The sequence below is a fragment of the Aplysia californica genome, unplaced genomic scaffold (genome assembly GCF_000002075.1).
Source record: "Aplysia californica isolate F4 #8 unplaced genomic scaffold, AplCal3.0 scaffold00836, whole genome shotgun sequence".
Lineage (NCBI taxonomy): Eukaryota > Metazoa > Mollusca > Gastropoda > Aplysiida > Aplysiidae > Aplysia > Aplysia californica.
The window spans coordinates 243,187-261,178 of record NW_004798106.1 but is presented as its reverse complement, the minus strand read 5'-3'; the positions used below and the strand labels follow the sequence as shown (position 1 = coordinate 261,178).

Genomic DNA, 17,992 nt, shown 5'->3' with positions numbered 1-17,992 from the left:
AAATCGGCATTTTTCAGCCAGTTTGGAAATTTCTTTTGAATTTTTATTTTTTGGTTCAGCACCTTGTACGTCCATTCAAAAACACTTTCAGGTGTAGAATTGAAGAAAAAACGTAGATAAAAGGCACAAAAAATTTTAATTTGCAATTTCAAAATACACTTAAGCTGTAGAAGTCACCAAACTTTGGCAGCCATTTTCTCGATAATTTTACTTCTGAAACCAGGTGACCCCACCTCCTTCAATCGCAAATATCTCGACTTTTATTCAAGATAAATGAATGATTTTTAAATCAAACGCAAGGCAAAAGAATATCTTTTAAGATGATACTACATGTACTACCTCCGTATGCCCCCAAAAATTGACGAGCGCCTGATTCCACTGCGTTGTAACACATTTTTTTATATAAAAGCTGTGGCCGCCAAAAACGACTTTTTGGCAAAACAATTCAGACCAAGCACATACATTGTTCATTTAAGATCTGCACACAGAATCCTCACAGGCTAAAGGAATTTTTTTTTTAAATTCAACACTTTACGGAAACTGGGTAGTTCTATTTTTTTTCTGTTACATAAAAAATACAAAATATTTGGTGACAAAACGATACAAATCAAGCACATACATCGTTCATTTAAAATCTGCACACAGAATCCTCACAGCCAAAGGAATATTTTTTTTAAAATTCAACACTTTATGAAAACTGAGTGATTGCTATTTTCTTCTGTTGCAAAAAACCCCCCAAAACCCACCAGATATTTACTTGTTTGTTTTGATTGCTTTACTGAATATACTTTAAAGCTGTTTGGTGAGCACCAGTAAATATTGTTATATTATACACTGAAGGCATTCATACAGTCAGACGTGTAATACACACTTCAGACATTAATACAGTCAGACGTGTAATACACACTTCAGACATACATACAGTAGACGTGCTGTGACATACTTCAGACATTCATACAGTCAGACGTGTAATACACACTTCAGACATTCATACAGTCAGACGTGTCATACACACTTCAGACATTCATATAGTCAGACGTGTAATACACACTTCAGACATTCATACAGTCAGACGTGCTGTGACATACTTCAGACATACATACAGTCAGACGTGTAATACACACTTCAGACATACATACAGTCAGACGTGTAATACACACTTCAGACATACATACAGTCAGACGTGTAATACACACTTAGGACATTGTAACAGTCAGACGTGTTGTGACACACTTGAGACGTTCTATCAATCTAACGTGTTGTGAAAAGGCTAAGACACACCTTTTACAAAACCGTCATAAAACTCTTGTGGTGTTCAGTATTTATGAATGATTGACAAATATATACATAGAAATACGAACTCAAAAAGCCCACACTGTCACCTATCAGCTTGCCCCCCATCTATTTTATCGAAACATCCCCATGGACTCAAAGATATAATGACTTCAATGTTTATACCAGCATTATGCTATCAGTGCTAGACTTGGGGACATTAAGTAAAATTCATAAAAGCAAAATTACAGCATGCAAGATGAAATGTCTCCCAAAACTGTAAACATCACAAGAACAGACAGACAGCAGAGAGAAATGAAGATGTAAGAGCAACTATTGGCACTGGGCCCAGCCTCCTGCACTTCACGGTAAAAAAGAGAATAAAGTGGTTTGGCCCTCTATAACGAATGCCACAAAGTCAGCCAGCCTCGAGAGCCAATAACACAAAGCACTCAGGCTACAAAGGAAGAGGTAGACCACGCAAAAGGTGGATTGAGGGAGAGTCAAAGGAACCCTGAGAAACTACAACTCAGCTGAAACAGCTGCAGAGCTGGCCTACCATAGAAAAAAATGCATCTACCCTCAACGATCAACGGCATCCGAGGACGAAAGAGTAAAACTAAAGTAACAGTTTTCACAATAAGTACGTACTGACAATGTTGGGAAAAAAATTGGTACAAAAAGGGGGAAAATTTGCATACAATTACAATGCTGAATCGATAACAACAATATGTGACCCCAGTACAGTACACCTGTTCTATAAAGTGGTAAACCAATGAAAGCTTTTGGCTTGTAAATTGCAAGCCCTTAATATGAGTCTCTCTCAGAAAGCCCTACTAGAACACTAGAACTGCAAACAAGAAAGACATTGATGGATGACAGTAGATAATACAATACCAATCAGTACATTTGTCATTTCAGAACATACGTAATGTACAAAAAATGTACGCATAAAAATCTTGGCAGCGACAGTGATAAAATAGCAGCAGTTCCACCTCATGGCCATTGGAAGATCAAACGCATTGATTTGTTACATACAACGTGGAAACTTAGCATTAATTACTACATTTGTGACATAATTAATTAATACACGCTTGGCGTTATTTATTACACTTGTTAAATCAATCATACAGACTTAGCATTATTTAAGATATTTGATATATAATGAATACAGTCTTAGCATTATTTTTACGGCATCTGTTACATAATAAGTACAGACTTATCTCTATTTAAGACATTTCCCTCTTTTGTTTCTCTGTCTGTCTGTCTGTCAGTCTGTTTGCCTGTCTTTCTTTTTCCCAAACATTAAATCATTGTTCATGTGTCACCATTCATCTCTTCACTCGACAACCTCGTCCACTGCAAACATCTAAGGAGAAAGCTCAAAGATACACATCTTAACAACTAATCCCTACCTTAGAATTACAAAATTCTGTCTGATGTTTTTGGCTGTTTTGAGTTATTATGTCCATAAGGTCAGAAACTATTGAATGTTCTATCTGCTATACAAAAAATTGTAAGATTATTCGGGTCGTTATCAAGATATTCAAGATAGAATTGCATTTGAAAAAGCTTGGCATGTTGTAAAACTCAAAATCTTTAACGTCAGATTTCTCAAAACTAGGTCTACTGAGCAGAGAGAACTTTGTAACCCTAGGATAGGGACGTAGAGCCACATCAATCAGCATTGCAAAAAGTACTCAACGTTTTAGCCACGGAACAACACCAGGTAGAATCACCTTCTCAGCTGCCTACATTACACAAGAAGAAGACTATTTTAGTTTTAGTAAGAGTTTTACAGCGCTTGTAACAGAATGAGGTCACAAAAACTACCAAAAAATACAAAAACCCTACTGAATAGAGACCTGCTTCACACAAATAACTAAACAATTCAATTCCAGAAGTCTTGGAGTATTTTTGATTCAACAACACAATAATCACAATAACCATAATAATCAAAATAATACTAACGACACCACCAATGCGAGAACAAACATTAATTCTTGTGAAATTCGAGGCCATTGGATCACTTTGAACGTTCAGTATGACTTTCAAGTCACATTAACCACAGTCAGCGTTATTTTTGATCGAGAGAAAACCAGTGAGAAAAAGAATTGAGTGAGAGGAGAATGAAGGTGCTCTTTCAGTTATTTAAAAAAGAAAAAGCCCAACAGCCCCCCCCCCCCTAAAAAACAAAACAAAAAAAACCACAAAGAAAATTCTCCACAAACTCTACCCATAAGCACAAAGGTTTTCTTTGTGTCAATTATCTGTGATACCACTCAGTTCACTGTGATCCAAATAGAAGTATCGGCCTACAGAAAGAATGTATGTACGTGTGGCGTGCTGACAAAACGAGTTACTTCTTGCAAATCAGGAATGAAGATATCTGCCGAAAATTGACACTGGGAGGGAGGATAAGAGGGAGCAAGGGGGAGAAGGGAGCGAGGAGGAGGAATAGGAAGAGAGGGGGAGAAGGGGAGAAAGGGGGAGGGCAATTAGCTTCACCAATGGAAGGGAGATATAATCACTAATCATCAGCAGTTGGTGAACGGTGGACATTTTTCTGTAACATACACAGGAAGGAAGAGATGAAACAAAGGATGCACATCACAAATAACGTCACTTCACAACTTTGGACTTACATCAGTCTCATCAAGAGCGTATCCAACAATAATACTTGCATGAATATATATATATATAGTACATACATACATACATACATTCATACATACATAGATACATACATACATGCATAGATACATACATACATACATACATACATCCATGCATGCAACATACTACACACACACACACACACACACACACACACACACACACACACACACACACACACACACACACACACACACGCACACACAAACACAAGATATATAAAAACATAAAAACTTCTCAGCAGGATTCACTAAATATTTTTAAAAACTGAGTATTGATCTGACGTAGGAGCTTCGTATCGACAAAGATCGTACATAACAAGAATGTTCACTCGGCCAAAAAAGTGTCCGCGGAAGTCCACGCATTGCTTCAGATAGCGCTGCAGTCTTTGTTTTGAAGCTCTCTTACGTTTCTCCAGAAGAAGAATAGGAATAGCACAGTTTGTTAATTTCACTTTTATTGTTTTTCACACAAGTAGGGTAACTCTGTTCGCAAAGTCCGCACTTTTTCGAAGAGGGCGCCACCGGATTTTGAGGACACTTTTAAAAATTGGCTCAAAGAGAGGAGTGAACTATCCTCTTATATACGATATTTGGTATCAACACCTCTGACACTCTACGCCCCCCTGGACCAATCTACGTACACATTATTCCCATCAACATCATCATCATCATTGCCTTTCTCACCCTGCATCAGGATATAGGCCACGAATAAACACTTTCCACATTTCTCTATCCTGGGATAGCCACTTGATGTCACTCCATGTCTTCCCACTTTTCTGTACATCCATTCCCGGAACTCTTCTCCAGGTTCCACATGGTCTTCCCCTTGATCTTTCACCCTGTGGGTTCCAATCTAATATTTTCCTAGTTATGCAGCTGCCTGATTTCCTGAAAGTGTGTCCAATCCATCGCCAACGTCTTCTCCCAACCTCATCTTTGACTGGGCTCTGTCTTACCATCAGGTGGGGGGAATCTTCTTCCTTTTCTCGGCCCTCCTCCCAAAGGAAGACATCCCGGTCTCTCGTGCCAAAGCAGCTGTTCGCCAAGGGGCCTCCAGGCTCCTGTAAAGTTTTGGGTCTCCCTGCATTGGGTTTGAACAACTTAAATAAACCTTCAGAAGGAATCTCTATCGTCCGCTGCTGCACGTTCCCAAGTGTCAAAAGCTGATCTATGTTGAGGCCAAGTCTTTAAAAAAAGTAACGAGTATCTTTTGTACAATATTACACAGGCCCTTTTCCATGACTTTCCTCAAAGGACTCGTATGATGATCTGCCAATATACATTAAATTAAAATACAAAAATATTTTAAAAAATAATATTTTTACAAAATCCACCTTGGACCCAGAGTGCTTGAGAGGAGCAACAAGAAGCACAACTCCCCATCAGCGGGGGGTGCCACTCCGGCGCCAGCCTAGCCCTCCTTCCTGATCCAAGAACCTGTGTGTCCATGAAACGCCCCGTCTAGACAGAAATAAAACTCCCAACACTCTTCAGTCTGGAGGGCTGGCCTCAGTAATAACTTATTTTGGCATCAAGCTGGCTGGTAAGCTCATACAAAAAAAATGCGTAAAACATTCAGCATTTCGAGACAGATTTGAGAAGTGTCCTTTTTCCATTGTCGGGAAAGCCAAGAGCATACACTGAGTACAATATTCTCGTTATTTCCGTTACCTGTCATTGTCAGGGAAGCCATGATCACGAACTGAGTATGGCATTATGATGTTCTCTTTGTTTTTCTCAGGCATTTACCATTGACAGCAAAGCTAGGAGCCCATACTGATTACCATAATTATTCTCAGAGTCTCAGGCATTTACCATTGACAGCAAAGTTATGAGAACCTATACTTTTTTCCTTACTACCCGTTACACCATCTGGCGTTCAGGGCAGCAACAAAGGATCTCCAGCTCTGTCTGTTTTGGACCATCTTGGTCAACGTCCCCCATGAATGGATCCAGGACTTCATTTCAGACTCTACCCTGCGTATCCAGGTCACTTTGGGTCTGCCCCTCTTGCGACGTCCTTCGGGGGTCCAGTGGAGGGCAGTCTTTACAATAGAGTCTGGTTCACTTCTCAGAACATGCCCAATCCATCTCCATCCTTTCCTTGTTATCATGATGGTCATGTCCTCTTGCCTACATTTTCGTAAAAGATGAGCACCTATACTGAGTACATAATTGTTCTCAGAATCTCAGGCGTTTGTCTTGGAGTTTCTGCGACTGTTTCTCCGCGTGATGAACAGATGGTCCAAAAGTTGCGAGGCGCTGGGTCTCTTCTCTTGATCTCTGTGAGCAGGGAGAAAAACAAAACAAAACAACATAATGAGAGTGACTTGGTCTGCCCCTTGTTTCTTCTCTCACGTCAACTTTTTTCAAAATTTAGCTCAGTAAGAGTTTAGTTTTAGTAAGGTTTGAAGGCGCTTGCAACTGCATAAAGTCATATGAGTGCCAAGGGGTGGATGTCAACGCCAGAGAACAGATCTTGCAAATTTTTGCATTTAAAATATTTCCTTCGGGACTCTCCGAAGTCTGGACATTCTGTTATAAGATGTGTCTAATGGGGAAATCAGTGTTGCATCTGACACAGAACGGTTTATCATCTCCCTGAAGGTTGTCATCTATACAAACCAGTGCTCAGAGACTTTTAAAAACAAGCACCCACTTTTGCCACCTTAAGAGAGTTAAAATTCTTATACCGCACACCTTCATGTATTTCCAAATAATACAAGTCGCTATTCGGGTGATCGCTACGATCCACCAAAATTACCAAATTACCCATAGACGGTGATACACAATACATATATATATGAGTCACGACATGGTGGAATCAGGTGCTCGTCAATTTTTGGGCATTTGGAGTTATTGATATCATCTTAAAGGTGATTTTTTTTCCCTTGCTTTCGATGAAAAAAATACCCATCTCTTTTGAATAGAAGTTTAGAGAGAAAATGGTCACCAAAATTTGGTAAATTCAATAGCTTGACAGTCCTTGAAAACTGGAAAATTACAGATTTTGCACCTTTAATCTATGTTTACAAGTAAAATTCACACGGCAATGAGTTTATTTATGGACAAAAAAGGTGTTGAGATTATGTACGTTACCTTGTGAGACATTCCGAGATAAAGTCCCGAGCCTCCAGGGAAAACTTCTCTGGCAGAGAGGGTACAGGGCGGTCCGCCGACCCGATGGCAAAGATGGCCGCCATAGGATTCATGTCAGCCCTGGATGTAAAGAAAAAACCCAAAAACATTGATTCTGCTGATTTTTTACGTAAAAAAAAAAAATATATAGGTCTTTTCACACTCTCGTTGATACTTTACTTTCACTTTACTTAACTTTTCCGATCCAGTGGCCACCTGGCTTCTAGCCCTTTGGCCTCTTGATATGGCAAAGAATTTACAAGGGTTGATCAGCTGTGTTTTGTCGTTGTATTAAGTATTTCTGATACCAGGGGCAACAGACACCCTCGTTGATATAACTTAGATTATTTACGAGTCGGGCTTCTGAACCTGCCTGTCAGGGCCTAACCAAGGCTGAGAGGATTACAACAACATCCCATCAGAAAGACCGAGATACTCTATAAAAATTCTCCCCCACCCAGGAATTGAACTCGGGAATACGGTGTGCCATAGCGAAGCACCAAGCTGCTACACCACAGACGTTGATGAAAGTGCTGTGACTGTATCAGTTTAGTTTTAGTAAAAGTTTTACGGCACTTGCAAAACAATAAGGTCATATAAGAGTGGAAGATTAGAGGTGTTACCACAAGAGAGTAACAAACGCAAAAAAGGAGGAGGAGAGTGTGACAGTGTGAATGTCTGTTTATGTGTTAGCGTAAGTGTAAAGAGCATAAATATGATGTGCGCTGACAAAATGAATTACTTCTCGGATCCTAGCCTTATGGAAATTGATCCATCAACTTTATAGGTGGAGTTTGTACAATTTGTAAGTATGGAATGACGAAAGAAACAGTAGACTTGATCAAAATGGCACCAATTAAAAATCTATAAATCTGAACCCAGCGTCGATTTTCGGCGGAAATTTCTATTCTTGGTTTGCGAGAAGTTACTCATTTTGTCAACACGTCTCACTTCATATTATGTATGCACGTTCATTGACTTCTGCGTTGTGTCGAGGTGAAGGGCAGAGAAGAAATAAAACAGACAGAGACAGAATAGAAACAAGAGAGGGAGAGAAAAGAAGTAGAACAAGTCAGTGGTACCCTCCACTCATCCACAGAGAATGTTGCTTTTGTTTGACTAAGAGAAAGATAGATAGAGAGAGAGAGAGACAGAGAGAGAGACAGACAGAGAGAGGGGGAGAGACTGGGAGAGAGAGAAAGTGGGAGAGAGAAAGAGAGAGAGATACAGAGAGAGAGATGAGAGAGAGAGAGAAAAGAGAGAGAGAGAGAGAGAGAGAGAGAGAGAGAGAGAGAGAGAGATACACAAAGATACACAGAGGAATAGAAAGAGATAGAGACAAAGAGACACAGAGACACAAGAGAGAGAGAGAGAACAAACATATCCACAAGCACATACCATGGAGGTTTCCTGGTAGCCATCTCAAACACAGTACAGCCGATACTCCTGTTGAAAACACGACAAATACAAAACAGTGCTTTCACAATGGGAGGGGTCATTGAAACAAGAGTCGGAAATCTCTTTGTTTTGTTCGTTTTAGTAAGGTTTTACAGCGCTCGCAACCGCATAAGGTCATATGAGCGCCAAGGGGTGGATGTCAACAGAGAAGTCCAAACAGGGAATCGGGTTTACACTGCTCACCTCTCTAGCCTCAACAGCACAAAGTCTGCTTCGACTATCAAAGCACCCTGGAAATAGTGGGTCACAAGAGTGTGACAAACATACAAAAGAAGTAGAGGAAAAATGACGATAGTAAGGAAGAGGAAAGAAAAAGCAGCAGTTTCCTGTTGTAGTTCAGGCACAGTTATGAGCATGACATTGTTCAATCAGCCCATTGACAATTCTACAGTGCATAAGAACGAGAAATGTCCCCCCTTTGGGAAGGGCCTAAAGACACTACAGTCAGTGGCATTGCCCTGGGGGGTGTATTTAAAAAAAAAAAAGGTCCAAAAGAAGTGAACGTGAAAATGGCGAGTGGCCCTTTGTACACGTGACTGTTTACTAAAGGTAGCTGCTAGAGCTGGGCAGACTGTACTTATACCCAGTACCAGTAAATACAAAATTAATTAATAAGTAATTACATTTTTATTGATCCCTGAAGGGCAATTTGCTTTACAATGGCAAACAAACACCAATACATACACCCGTATACAATCACAAACAATATTACACCAATACATACACACGTATACATACACAAATACACAATATTACACCAATACATACACCCGTATACAATCACAAACAATATTACACCAATACATACACACGTATACATACACAAATACACAATATTACACCAATACATACACCCGTATACAATCACAAACAATATTACACCAATACATACACACGTATACATACACAAATACACAATATTACACCAATACAGAACAACACAAGAATCCAAAAACAAATCACCAGCAAACTGTGTAGCGGTTCTGAGAACAACATTTCTCAGGACAGAGAAAAAATCTGTAACAATTTCACTGACATTGTGGGATTTTTTGTCCCCCCCCCCCCAACATCTAGAATTTGAATTTCGACAAAATATTTGCCAGAGAACGTCAAAGGAATTCCACATATTAAGAAACTGAAAAAAAAAGATTATCAAAACTTGGGGCGCAGTACATCTGTCTTACATTTCAAAAAACCTGTTGCTAACTAAAGAAATAAATAATAATCTAAAAATTAAAAAAACTAAACAATTTTTAAAAAGCACCTGTATTTCTCTCCTAACCCCTCCCCCCAACTATTTCTTGACAACAAAAGAATGGCATTTCTTACAAAAAAAGCAAACAAAAAAACCCCCACTACTTCTTGACAAGAAAAAGGTATTTCTTACAAAAAAATACAAAAACAAACACAAAGCCAACTATTTCTAGCTAAAAGAAAAGAAAGGTATTTCTCACCAAAAAAACAACAACAACAAAGCAACAAAAGAGCCCCCAAAAACACAAAACTTTTCTTTCTTACCAAATATCCGACTTCTTCCCGTGTCCCGTCTCGTTGACCACCTCCGGGGCCATCCAGAAAGGCGTCCCTTTCATCGACTTGAGGATCTCCGTCTGCGAGATGCTTAGGTTGATGCAGAGTCGCTTGGCACAGCCAAAGTCGATGAGTTTGATCACACCGTTTGGCATCAGCATCACATTGGCTCCTTTGATGTCTCTGACAGACGCACACAGAGGAAATGAACTTATGAACTTTCTTTATCGAAATCATAATGAAAATGGGGCATTCTCACAAAGTTTAGCTTAAGATTGGCCGCACAAGGTGTTTTCGTTTTCTTTTTTTATGATGGAGGTGGTTTCAGTTTTAGTAAAAGTTTTACGGCACTTGCAACACAATAAGGTAATACAAACTGCCGAAGATTAGGAGGCGCTCCAAGAGAGTAACAAACACAAAAAAGAAGGAGAGGAGATAAGGGTGATAGATGTTGGATAGGAAAGAAGGAGCAAACCACACCAGAGTACTGAGTATGTATCTAGCTTAAGATTATTATTGTTTATATTGCTGCTCATTTATATTATGTATGTGACTGTAAGCCTCCATGTGCATGTATGTTTGTGTGTGTGTGGGTGTGTGTGTGTGTGTTTGTGTGTGTGTGTGTGTGTGTGTGTGTGTGTGTGTGTGTGTGTGTGTGTGTTTGTGTGTGCCTGTGGTGAAACATCAAACCAATGTGCCAGGACCTGGACAATAAAGATGCATCTTATCTTATCTTATCTTATCTTATCTTATCTTATCTATCAAAGTCTCCACCCACCTGTGAATGACGTCATTCTCGTGCAGATACTCCACACCTTCCAGGATCTGCCGCGTGTAGCGCCGGAACACCGACTCGTCCAGCGCTCCGAAGCGCGCCAGGATGCTGGCGATGGATCCGCCTGGGATAAACTGCATGAAGATACTCACGGTACTTTCCTCCAGGCTGGTGCCCAGGTAGCTGCACAAGGGAACACAGGAGACTTCATCATAACTACAACAACTATATAATAATAATAATAACATTAATAATAATTGTACTAATAAAGATAGTAATGAAAATAATAATGATGGTGATGATGATGATAACAACAATAATATAATAATAATAATAATAATAATAATAATAATGATGATGATGACGATGATGATGATGATGATAACAATTATAAAAAGTAATAACAGTGAAAGAAACAATAATTGCAACACTGGCAGGTTTTTGCGATAGTTTTTACAGCACTCGTAACACAAATAGGAGATAAAAGCATGAAAGATTATAGGTGTCACTACTAGAGAGCAACATACAAAGAAAAGAAGTAGAGATCATGACAGCAGATGTTTGATAGGGAAGATGGAAGAGACTAGTTGTGACGTCGGTCGCCTAGTGGTTAGGCTCACAGACTTGCAACTGTAAGGCTGTGGGTTTGAATCCCGAGATCGTGTCCTTCGGAAAGGAACTTTACATGAATTTTCCTCACTTCACCTAACTGGGAATGGGTACCCAGCTATAAAAAGTGAAAGACCTTATAAGTTTGTTAGTGTTTGAGCGCGTGCAATCCGCAGCTTGCACTGTGTGCTTCCCGGGAAGCCGAAAATGTTTCTGAATGTTCTAGGGTCTGCTGGGGTAATAATGGATGTAATGAGCATAGAGCGTGGATATCCACTGTATATACAGTATAACACAGATAGGTCAAACACAGAAGACTCGAAATCACGCATCCGTCGAACTGTGCCTGCGGTCCCGTTTTTTTCTTCTTTATCTTTGTAAGATATTCCTCGAACTAAGGATTCCTCGAACTACCGAGGCAGGTCCCAACGAATTTGAGCTATAGTAATAATAGCTAGCATTTATATAGCGCAAATGCCCGCTCAACAGTAAGCTCTATGCGCTTCATAATCCATACTATTACCCCAGCAGACCTGAGAGCATTCTGAAACAACCTCAACTTCCCGGGAAGCATACAGTGCATGCGAGGGGTCATTTATAGGCTCTAAAACACTAACATACTGACAAGACCTTTCGCTGTCTATCCGTGTTATACTATAAATGTAAGTACAATGATAGTTTAGTTTAGTTTTCGTAGAGGTTTTACGGCACTCGCAACAGCATAAGGTCATATGAGCGCCAGAAGATTAGAACTGTTACAAGAGAGTAACAAACATAAAAAAGAAAAAGGGGAGATAAGGATGATATATGGTACAATGATAAGCTTTCCACCTCACCACAATGCTGATATGTTCTACGGTCTGCTGGGGGTAATAATGATTTGTGTAAAGCACATAGAGCTTGCTGCAGAGTGCGGATGTGCACTATATAAAAGCAAGTATAATTGGTCACTTTTAAGGACAAGCGGGCTAACCCAGACTTCAGGGGTTTCCAGAAATCGTGACCTACACCAAAAGTGGGCATTGCCCTACCTATAGGAGAAGTTTGGTTTAATTATAAGTTTTCCACCTACCCCACAATGTTGATGTGCTCTAGAGTCTTGAGGAGCTCCACTTCCTCTTGGATCTTCTCGTACTCATGCTGGGCTTTGGGGATGTCTTTGGTGGTCAGTTCAATCTGCTTCACCGCTATCAGCTGACCCTCGTTGGTCAAGCCACACCACACCTGACGGACAGAGCAGCTCGTGTCGTGAACAAGTTCAGTTTTATTTTGCCTAAAATAATATAATTTCTCTCCTCAACACTGAGTAGCTGTCTGGGATAATTTAAATTGTACACGTACCTACAAAGTTTTTATTTGCAATGACTTCCTGAGCTTTTGAATTTTATCAAACACAATTAATAACGCTTTTATTAAGTATGAACTACATACTTTTCATTCTCAATAGCATAACCAAACTAACAAACTTCTATTAACTCTTTTTATCAGGGGCTATGAGTTAACTCGGAACAGCTATACAGCCACGACAAACAGCTAGTTCTGTAATTACCAAAATATGCAAACACGGCGAGGCTAGCAGTCTGAATAGTTCAATTTTCCAACGAACAGCAGTTTCTTTGTTTTAATGGGTGTAGTAGATTGAAAAATGTCCGGAAAACACATGTTCACGAACGACGAAGTACTTTTAGAAGTGGCGCTAGGTTGTGAGGGGGAATGAGACTAATTTGATGAAAGTGACTCTGAATCAAGTGCCATGAATTCCGTCGTGGATGATAACGAACAGGCATTTGACTCATCAAATAGTGATTATGATCATGGTGAAGTGACCGGTACTAGAATTCGTGCTGAATCGATGGGTAGAGGGAGATCTATAAATCCAAGAAGACGTTGTGGGCGCTGCAATCAGGGTCTAATTGGAATTACACCTCAAAATCTACTTAGTGCAATTGGTGTAATTCTTAACCACATACATTTACGAAAACCACATTGAATTTCAAACACAACTGCCAAATTTCCTTAAAACCTAAAAGTAAATGTAAAAAATACAGCACTTTCAAATATACACCCTGAATTCCAACTCGTATGGCGTGGCGGCCCCAGGACAGGCACAGAGTCCGTGAGGGTACGGCTAGGATAAAAAGAGTTCAGTATGAACCACATAAATATCTTTTATTGGCTACAACTTACTTCAAATTCATCGTACACAATAAATTAGCCCACCATCTATTATAACATAAATGATTGATTTCACAAGAAAAAGTTGTCCTCCAACTGAACTCACTGTGCCAAAGGCCCCCCGGCCGAGAATGTTGCCTTTCTTCCACTGTATGGTCTCCTCAACTGGGGTGGACTGGACACTGTCCACTGTGCACTCACTGCCCGCCAGACTGCCCCGGCGCACGCTCAGCTGCTCACACATTTGCTGTGGTCAGAAACAGGATTTTCTTTAGTAGCTGATAATAAATATATGAGAAAACAATGAAAAGGTCCAAAACGAAAGAAGAAACACACACAAATGTAGTAACACAAACAGGCAGAAAGACTCACAAACAGACAGACATATGTATATATATGCATATACAGAGAAGGAGAAAAACAGACACAGAGAGGGAAAGAGAGAGAGAGAGAGATAGAGAGATAGAGACAGAGAGAGAGAGAGAGAAAAATACCCAAGAGCACAACAGGACACACACACACACACACACACACACACACACACACACACACAACACACACACACACACACGTGACATTCACCTGCAAGGAAGGAGCCTGTGCCATCACCTCCGGGGCTACATTGATGTCCGCGATACACTCCAGCAAGGATTCCTCTTCTTTCATCACCACCTGCTTGTCAACAGAAACCTGGCGGGTGGAAAGGAATATTTAAATATTCTTCTCTACATGGACACAAAAATTCGGATTTTTTACTAGTTACTATTTTTTCGTTGTATATAGTCGCTTTCAAGCACAAGGGGGCTATCCCGAAAAATGCTGTTTTGAGAAAATCGAAGATAACGTTTTTGCCCCTTGTTCAATTTCTTTAAAAGTCAAGGAGAGTTTTCTCTATAACCAAACAAATATACACACTAGTGAAACCAAACTTCTCCTATAGGTAGGGCAATGGCCACTTTTGGTGTAGGTCAAGATTTCTACAAACCCCCGAAATCTGGGTTAGCCCGCGTGTCCTCAAAAGCGACCATATAACAGTATAAAATTAATAGAAGTTAACAAAAGAACAAATATTTTTTTGTCTTTATCTCTGTGGGGGAGTAAACCCACTATGCCGAGCCCCTTCTTAGGTACTAAATCTAAAAACGACAAAAACGTCACTAAATGGGTCATTAAATCAAAACAAGTGAACCTATTTTGATCATTCTCCTTCTAATGAATGAACTCCCGATAAAAGAAGCCTGTTTTTGGCAATTGCTGAAAAGTAATTTGATGTGGAAGTCGTCGTAAAGGAATGTGCCCGAGCCGCAGTCAGTGACTCATCGGCACAGGGGTCCCGACCACGAGTCCCTGAGAGTTTAGTTTTAGTAGAGGTTTTACGGCACTCGCAACTGCATAAGGTCATATGAGTGCCAGAAGATTAGAGAGTAACAAACATAAAAAAGAAGAAGGGGGAGGTAAGGACGATAGACGTTTGATAGGAAAGAAGAAGCAAATCCCACCAGAGCACCTGCCAACCATCCACGAGTCCCTGATAGCAGCTTGCTTGAGATACAGAGTTAAAGTAACAACCATAAATTACATTATAATATATATATTTATAAACAAGAGATCTAGACAACACCAAACAAAGGGAATCGAGGACTAGCCCAGGAAGGCCCACCTGCGACAGTTGTGAGTGAACAAACAGAAGAACTCACATCTTTTGCTTTCTTCGACGCCTGTCCAGAGCTTCCGGCCTCTCTCGGGGCCACGGACACAACCACGCTTTGCTTCAGCTCATGGAACTTCCCCTTGACCTTGGATGACGCCGCGGCCCCAGTGGAAGCTGGTCGCGGCACGAGATTGTAGTCGCCAGCGGCAGCTGCCACAAGGCTGCCTTTGCCTTGACGCGAAGACATTTTGGCCGAGCCCCCAGTGCCTTCGGCCACGTGGCCAGAGGCGTGCAGCTCCATGTGCCGGAAACTGTTCATGACCTTGGCTAACTGTCGGGCTTCTTCCTCGGTAAGCATCACCGGTTCCTAAGGAAAAATTGTTTTCTTGTTTTAGTAGAAATTTTACAAAAGACACCAGGAAAAACAGCTTATATCTAAGCTTGGAGCAGATGTTAGCATCTGGGAAGAAATAGCTGAGGACAGGAAAACATGGAGGAAAGTGATAAAGGAAAGAACTATAATGCTAGAGAGCATCCTTAGAAACAACCAGACAGAGAAGCATAAACGACGAAAGGAAAACAGCGGAAATACAGAGCTTCGATCTACGACACTGACATGCAAGCACTGCGACAGAATCCGTGCTTCAAACATAGGAAGAATTAGCCATGAAAGAAGCTGCATGAAGAAAACTTTGAGACCATCTTAAGCTACATTGACCGTCTGCATAGAACAAAAGAGCCATATACATATATAGGAATTATACAGCACTTGTAACACAAACAAGGTCATATTAAGTACTGAAGATCAGGGGCGTAATTAGAGAGTAACATACACAGAACAGATAGATGAGAGAAAAGGACAATAGATGTCTAGGAAAGAAGGAGAAGAGATATATAAAGAAGGATAAATGTCGTATACGAAAGACGGAAGAGAGATAAAAATGACAGACATTGTATAGAAATGAATTCTTCTGTTATTCACAGAGTTTTGGTTTGCCTAAGGTTGCCAAACATTTTTATTTTATTTTATTTCTAGGGAACTAGATTCTAGTTTGCAACACAATACAAATGAAATACTGGATGCAGTTCGGCCATTTAGCAGATGTCTTGGTGCCACTATTCATTTATTGTTCCTTTTGACTTCTGCCAGTGACATTCCTTTTACAAATAAAGCAGTGAAGTACTGATAGGTTGGTTTGGTGAGAGTTTTATGGCGCTCGCGTCTGCGTATAACTTCATATGAGCAAGTGAAGTACTGAAAACAGAGAAGGAATGGAAATACAGTGGTGTTCATTTATTAACTGTGCCAACTCGGATGTCAGCAATATCCGCCTAACAGCAACCTAAGCTTGTGAATAGAATTATAAATTAACCCTTTTAACAATAACAACAACCTCCGTTACAATAAATTGTATGACAATTTTTTTTTACTCAGATTCAAAATAGGCTATCTGTGAATATCAACACTGGACTACAATTTGAGTGCGTGTGCATCCATCCCTCCTCTCTTGTTTATTATAGATCTAGTTTAAATCTCTTAAAAACAACAGCCTCCACGCCGAAAATGTAGTATCACCAATGCTCGAACACTCATGCCTATGTTCTGACTTTCTGACACAAACAACATCACCACATCATGTGATTAGGACCCATGAGTATGTGTGGGTGTGTGTGTGTGTGGGGGGGGGGGGGGGGGGGGGGGAGGTGGTATCATTAATATTATCTTTGAAGTTTAGGTCTACATAACCGCACCCCCCTTTACGAAAATTAAGTCAAAAGCAAAATCCGTCTGACAGGTGCAGTAACCAAGGCCTGTTTCCCAAGGCCGTTGCTGTTGGGCAGAGGCCACTGTGTAACTGCAAAATGGACTTTTGAATTAATCACAGCTGAACCACAACCCACGCTGAAAAGCATTAAAGTCTGCTTTAAATTTAACAAACACAAAAATCTTCAAAAGGTAATGGGCAATTGCCTGGCTCAGAACAAAGTCAAGTACGCCCTACTAGATCTAGATCTAGATCTAGATCTATCTAGATTTTCTAGATCTAGATTCTAGATCTAGATATATATCTAGATCTAGTGGAGGTCTAGATATGATCTAGATCTAGATCTAGACTCTAGTAGATTCTACTACTACTAGAACAGGTGAAGTAGATCTAGATCTAGACCTAGAATCTAGATCTAGATTTAGATTCTAGATCTAGTCTAGAATCTTGGTCCAGGGTATGGGGGTGCATGGCAGCTCGTTTTCTTCCACAGTCGACAGCACAGAGTCTTCTTCATTCAAACTTTCAACTTTCCTTCTAGAAATCTAGATCTGGTTAGCCATTATCTTGAGCATTAAAATCATCAACTGATTTGTCACCTGCACCAGTGAAAGTTTCAAAAAAGTTTCGACGTGAATGTTTACTCGGGCCTGCCATTTCGACTGACCGTTTTTGACACTGTGTTTACAGGCGGTAACTAAGAGTTCCTAAGCCCAGCATTATGTATTTTCATAATAAAGAAGAGTTATAAAGGCACAGGAAGCACCTCGTGGTATAAATGTTTCGTTGTTTTCCCGCTCTCGGAGTAATTATAATAGTTGTAAAGCACATAACAGAGCATTCTGGAGAATGTGAATATTATGCGCTATACTACCTAAATGCAGTTTTTCTTCTTCTTCTTCTTCTTCTTCTTCTTCTTCTTCTTCTTCTTCTTCTTCTT

At 40.2% G+C, this 17,992-nt stretch overlaps 1 protein-coding gene across 1 annotated transcript in view; it reads right to left on the bottom strand.

The window, feature by feature from the left end:
• Window positions 1-6,051: 6,051 nt before the first annotated feature.
• Window positions 6,052-17,992, bottom strand: part of LOC101859978 — a 53,433-nt gene continuing 41,492 nt past the window's right edge. The window contains exons 16-24 of the mRNA XM_035972774.1: window positions 15,333-15,653; window positions 14,218-14,325; window positions 13,742-13,882; window positions 12,533-12,684; window positions 10,855-11,034; window positions 10,065-10,259; window positions 8,487-8,534; window positions 7,050-7,169; window positions 6,052-6,233 (exon numbers count right to left, since the gene is read on the bottom strand). Coding sequence (XP_035828667.1) covers window positions 6,140-6,233; window positions 7,050-7,169; window positions 8,487-8,534; window positions 10,065-10,259; window positions 10,855-11,034; window positions 12,533-12,684; window positions 13,742-13,882; window positions 14,218-14,325; window positions 15,333-15,653 — 1,359 coding nt within the window. The 3' untranslated portion in view covers window positions 6,052-6,139. The remainder of the gene's footprint in view (window positions 6,234-7,049; window positions 7,170-8,486; window positions 8,535-10,064; window positions 10,260-10,854; window positions 11,035-12,532; window positions 12,685-13,741; window positions 13,883-14,217; window positions 14,326-15,332; window positions 15,654-17,992) is intronic.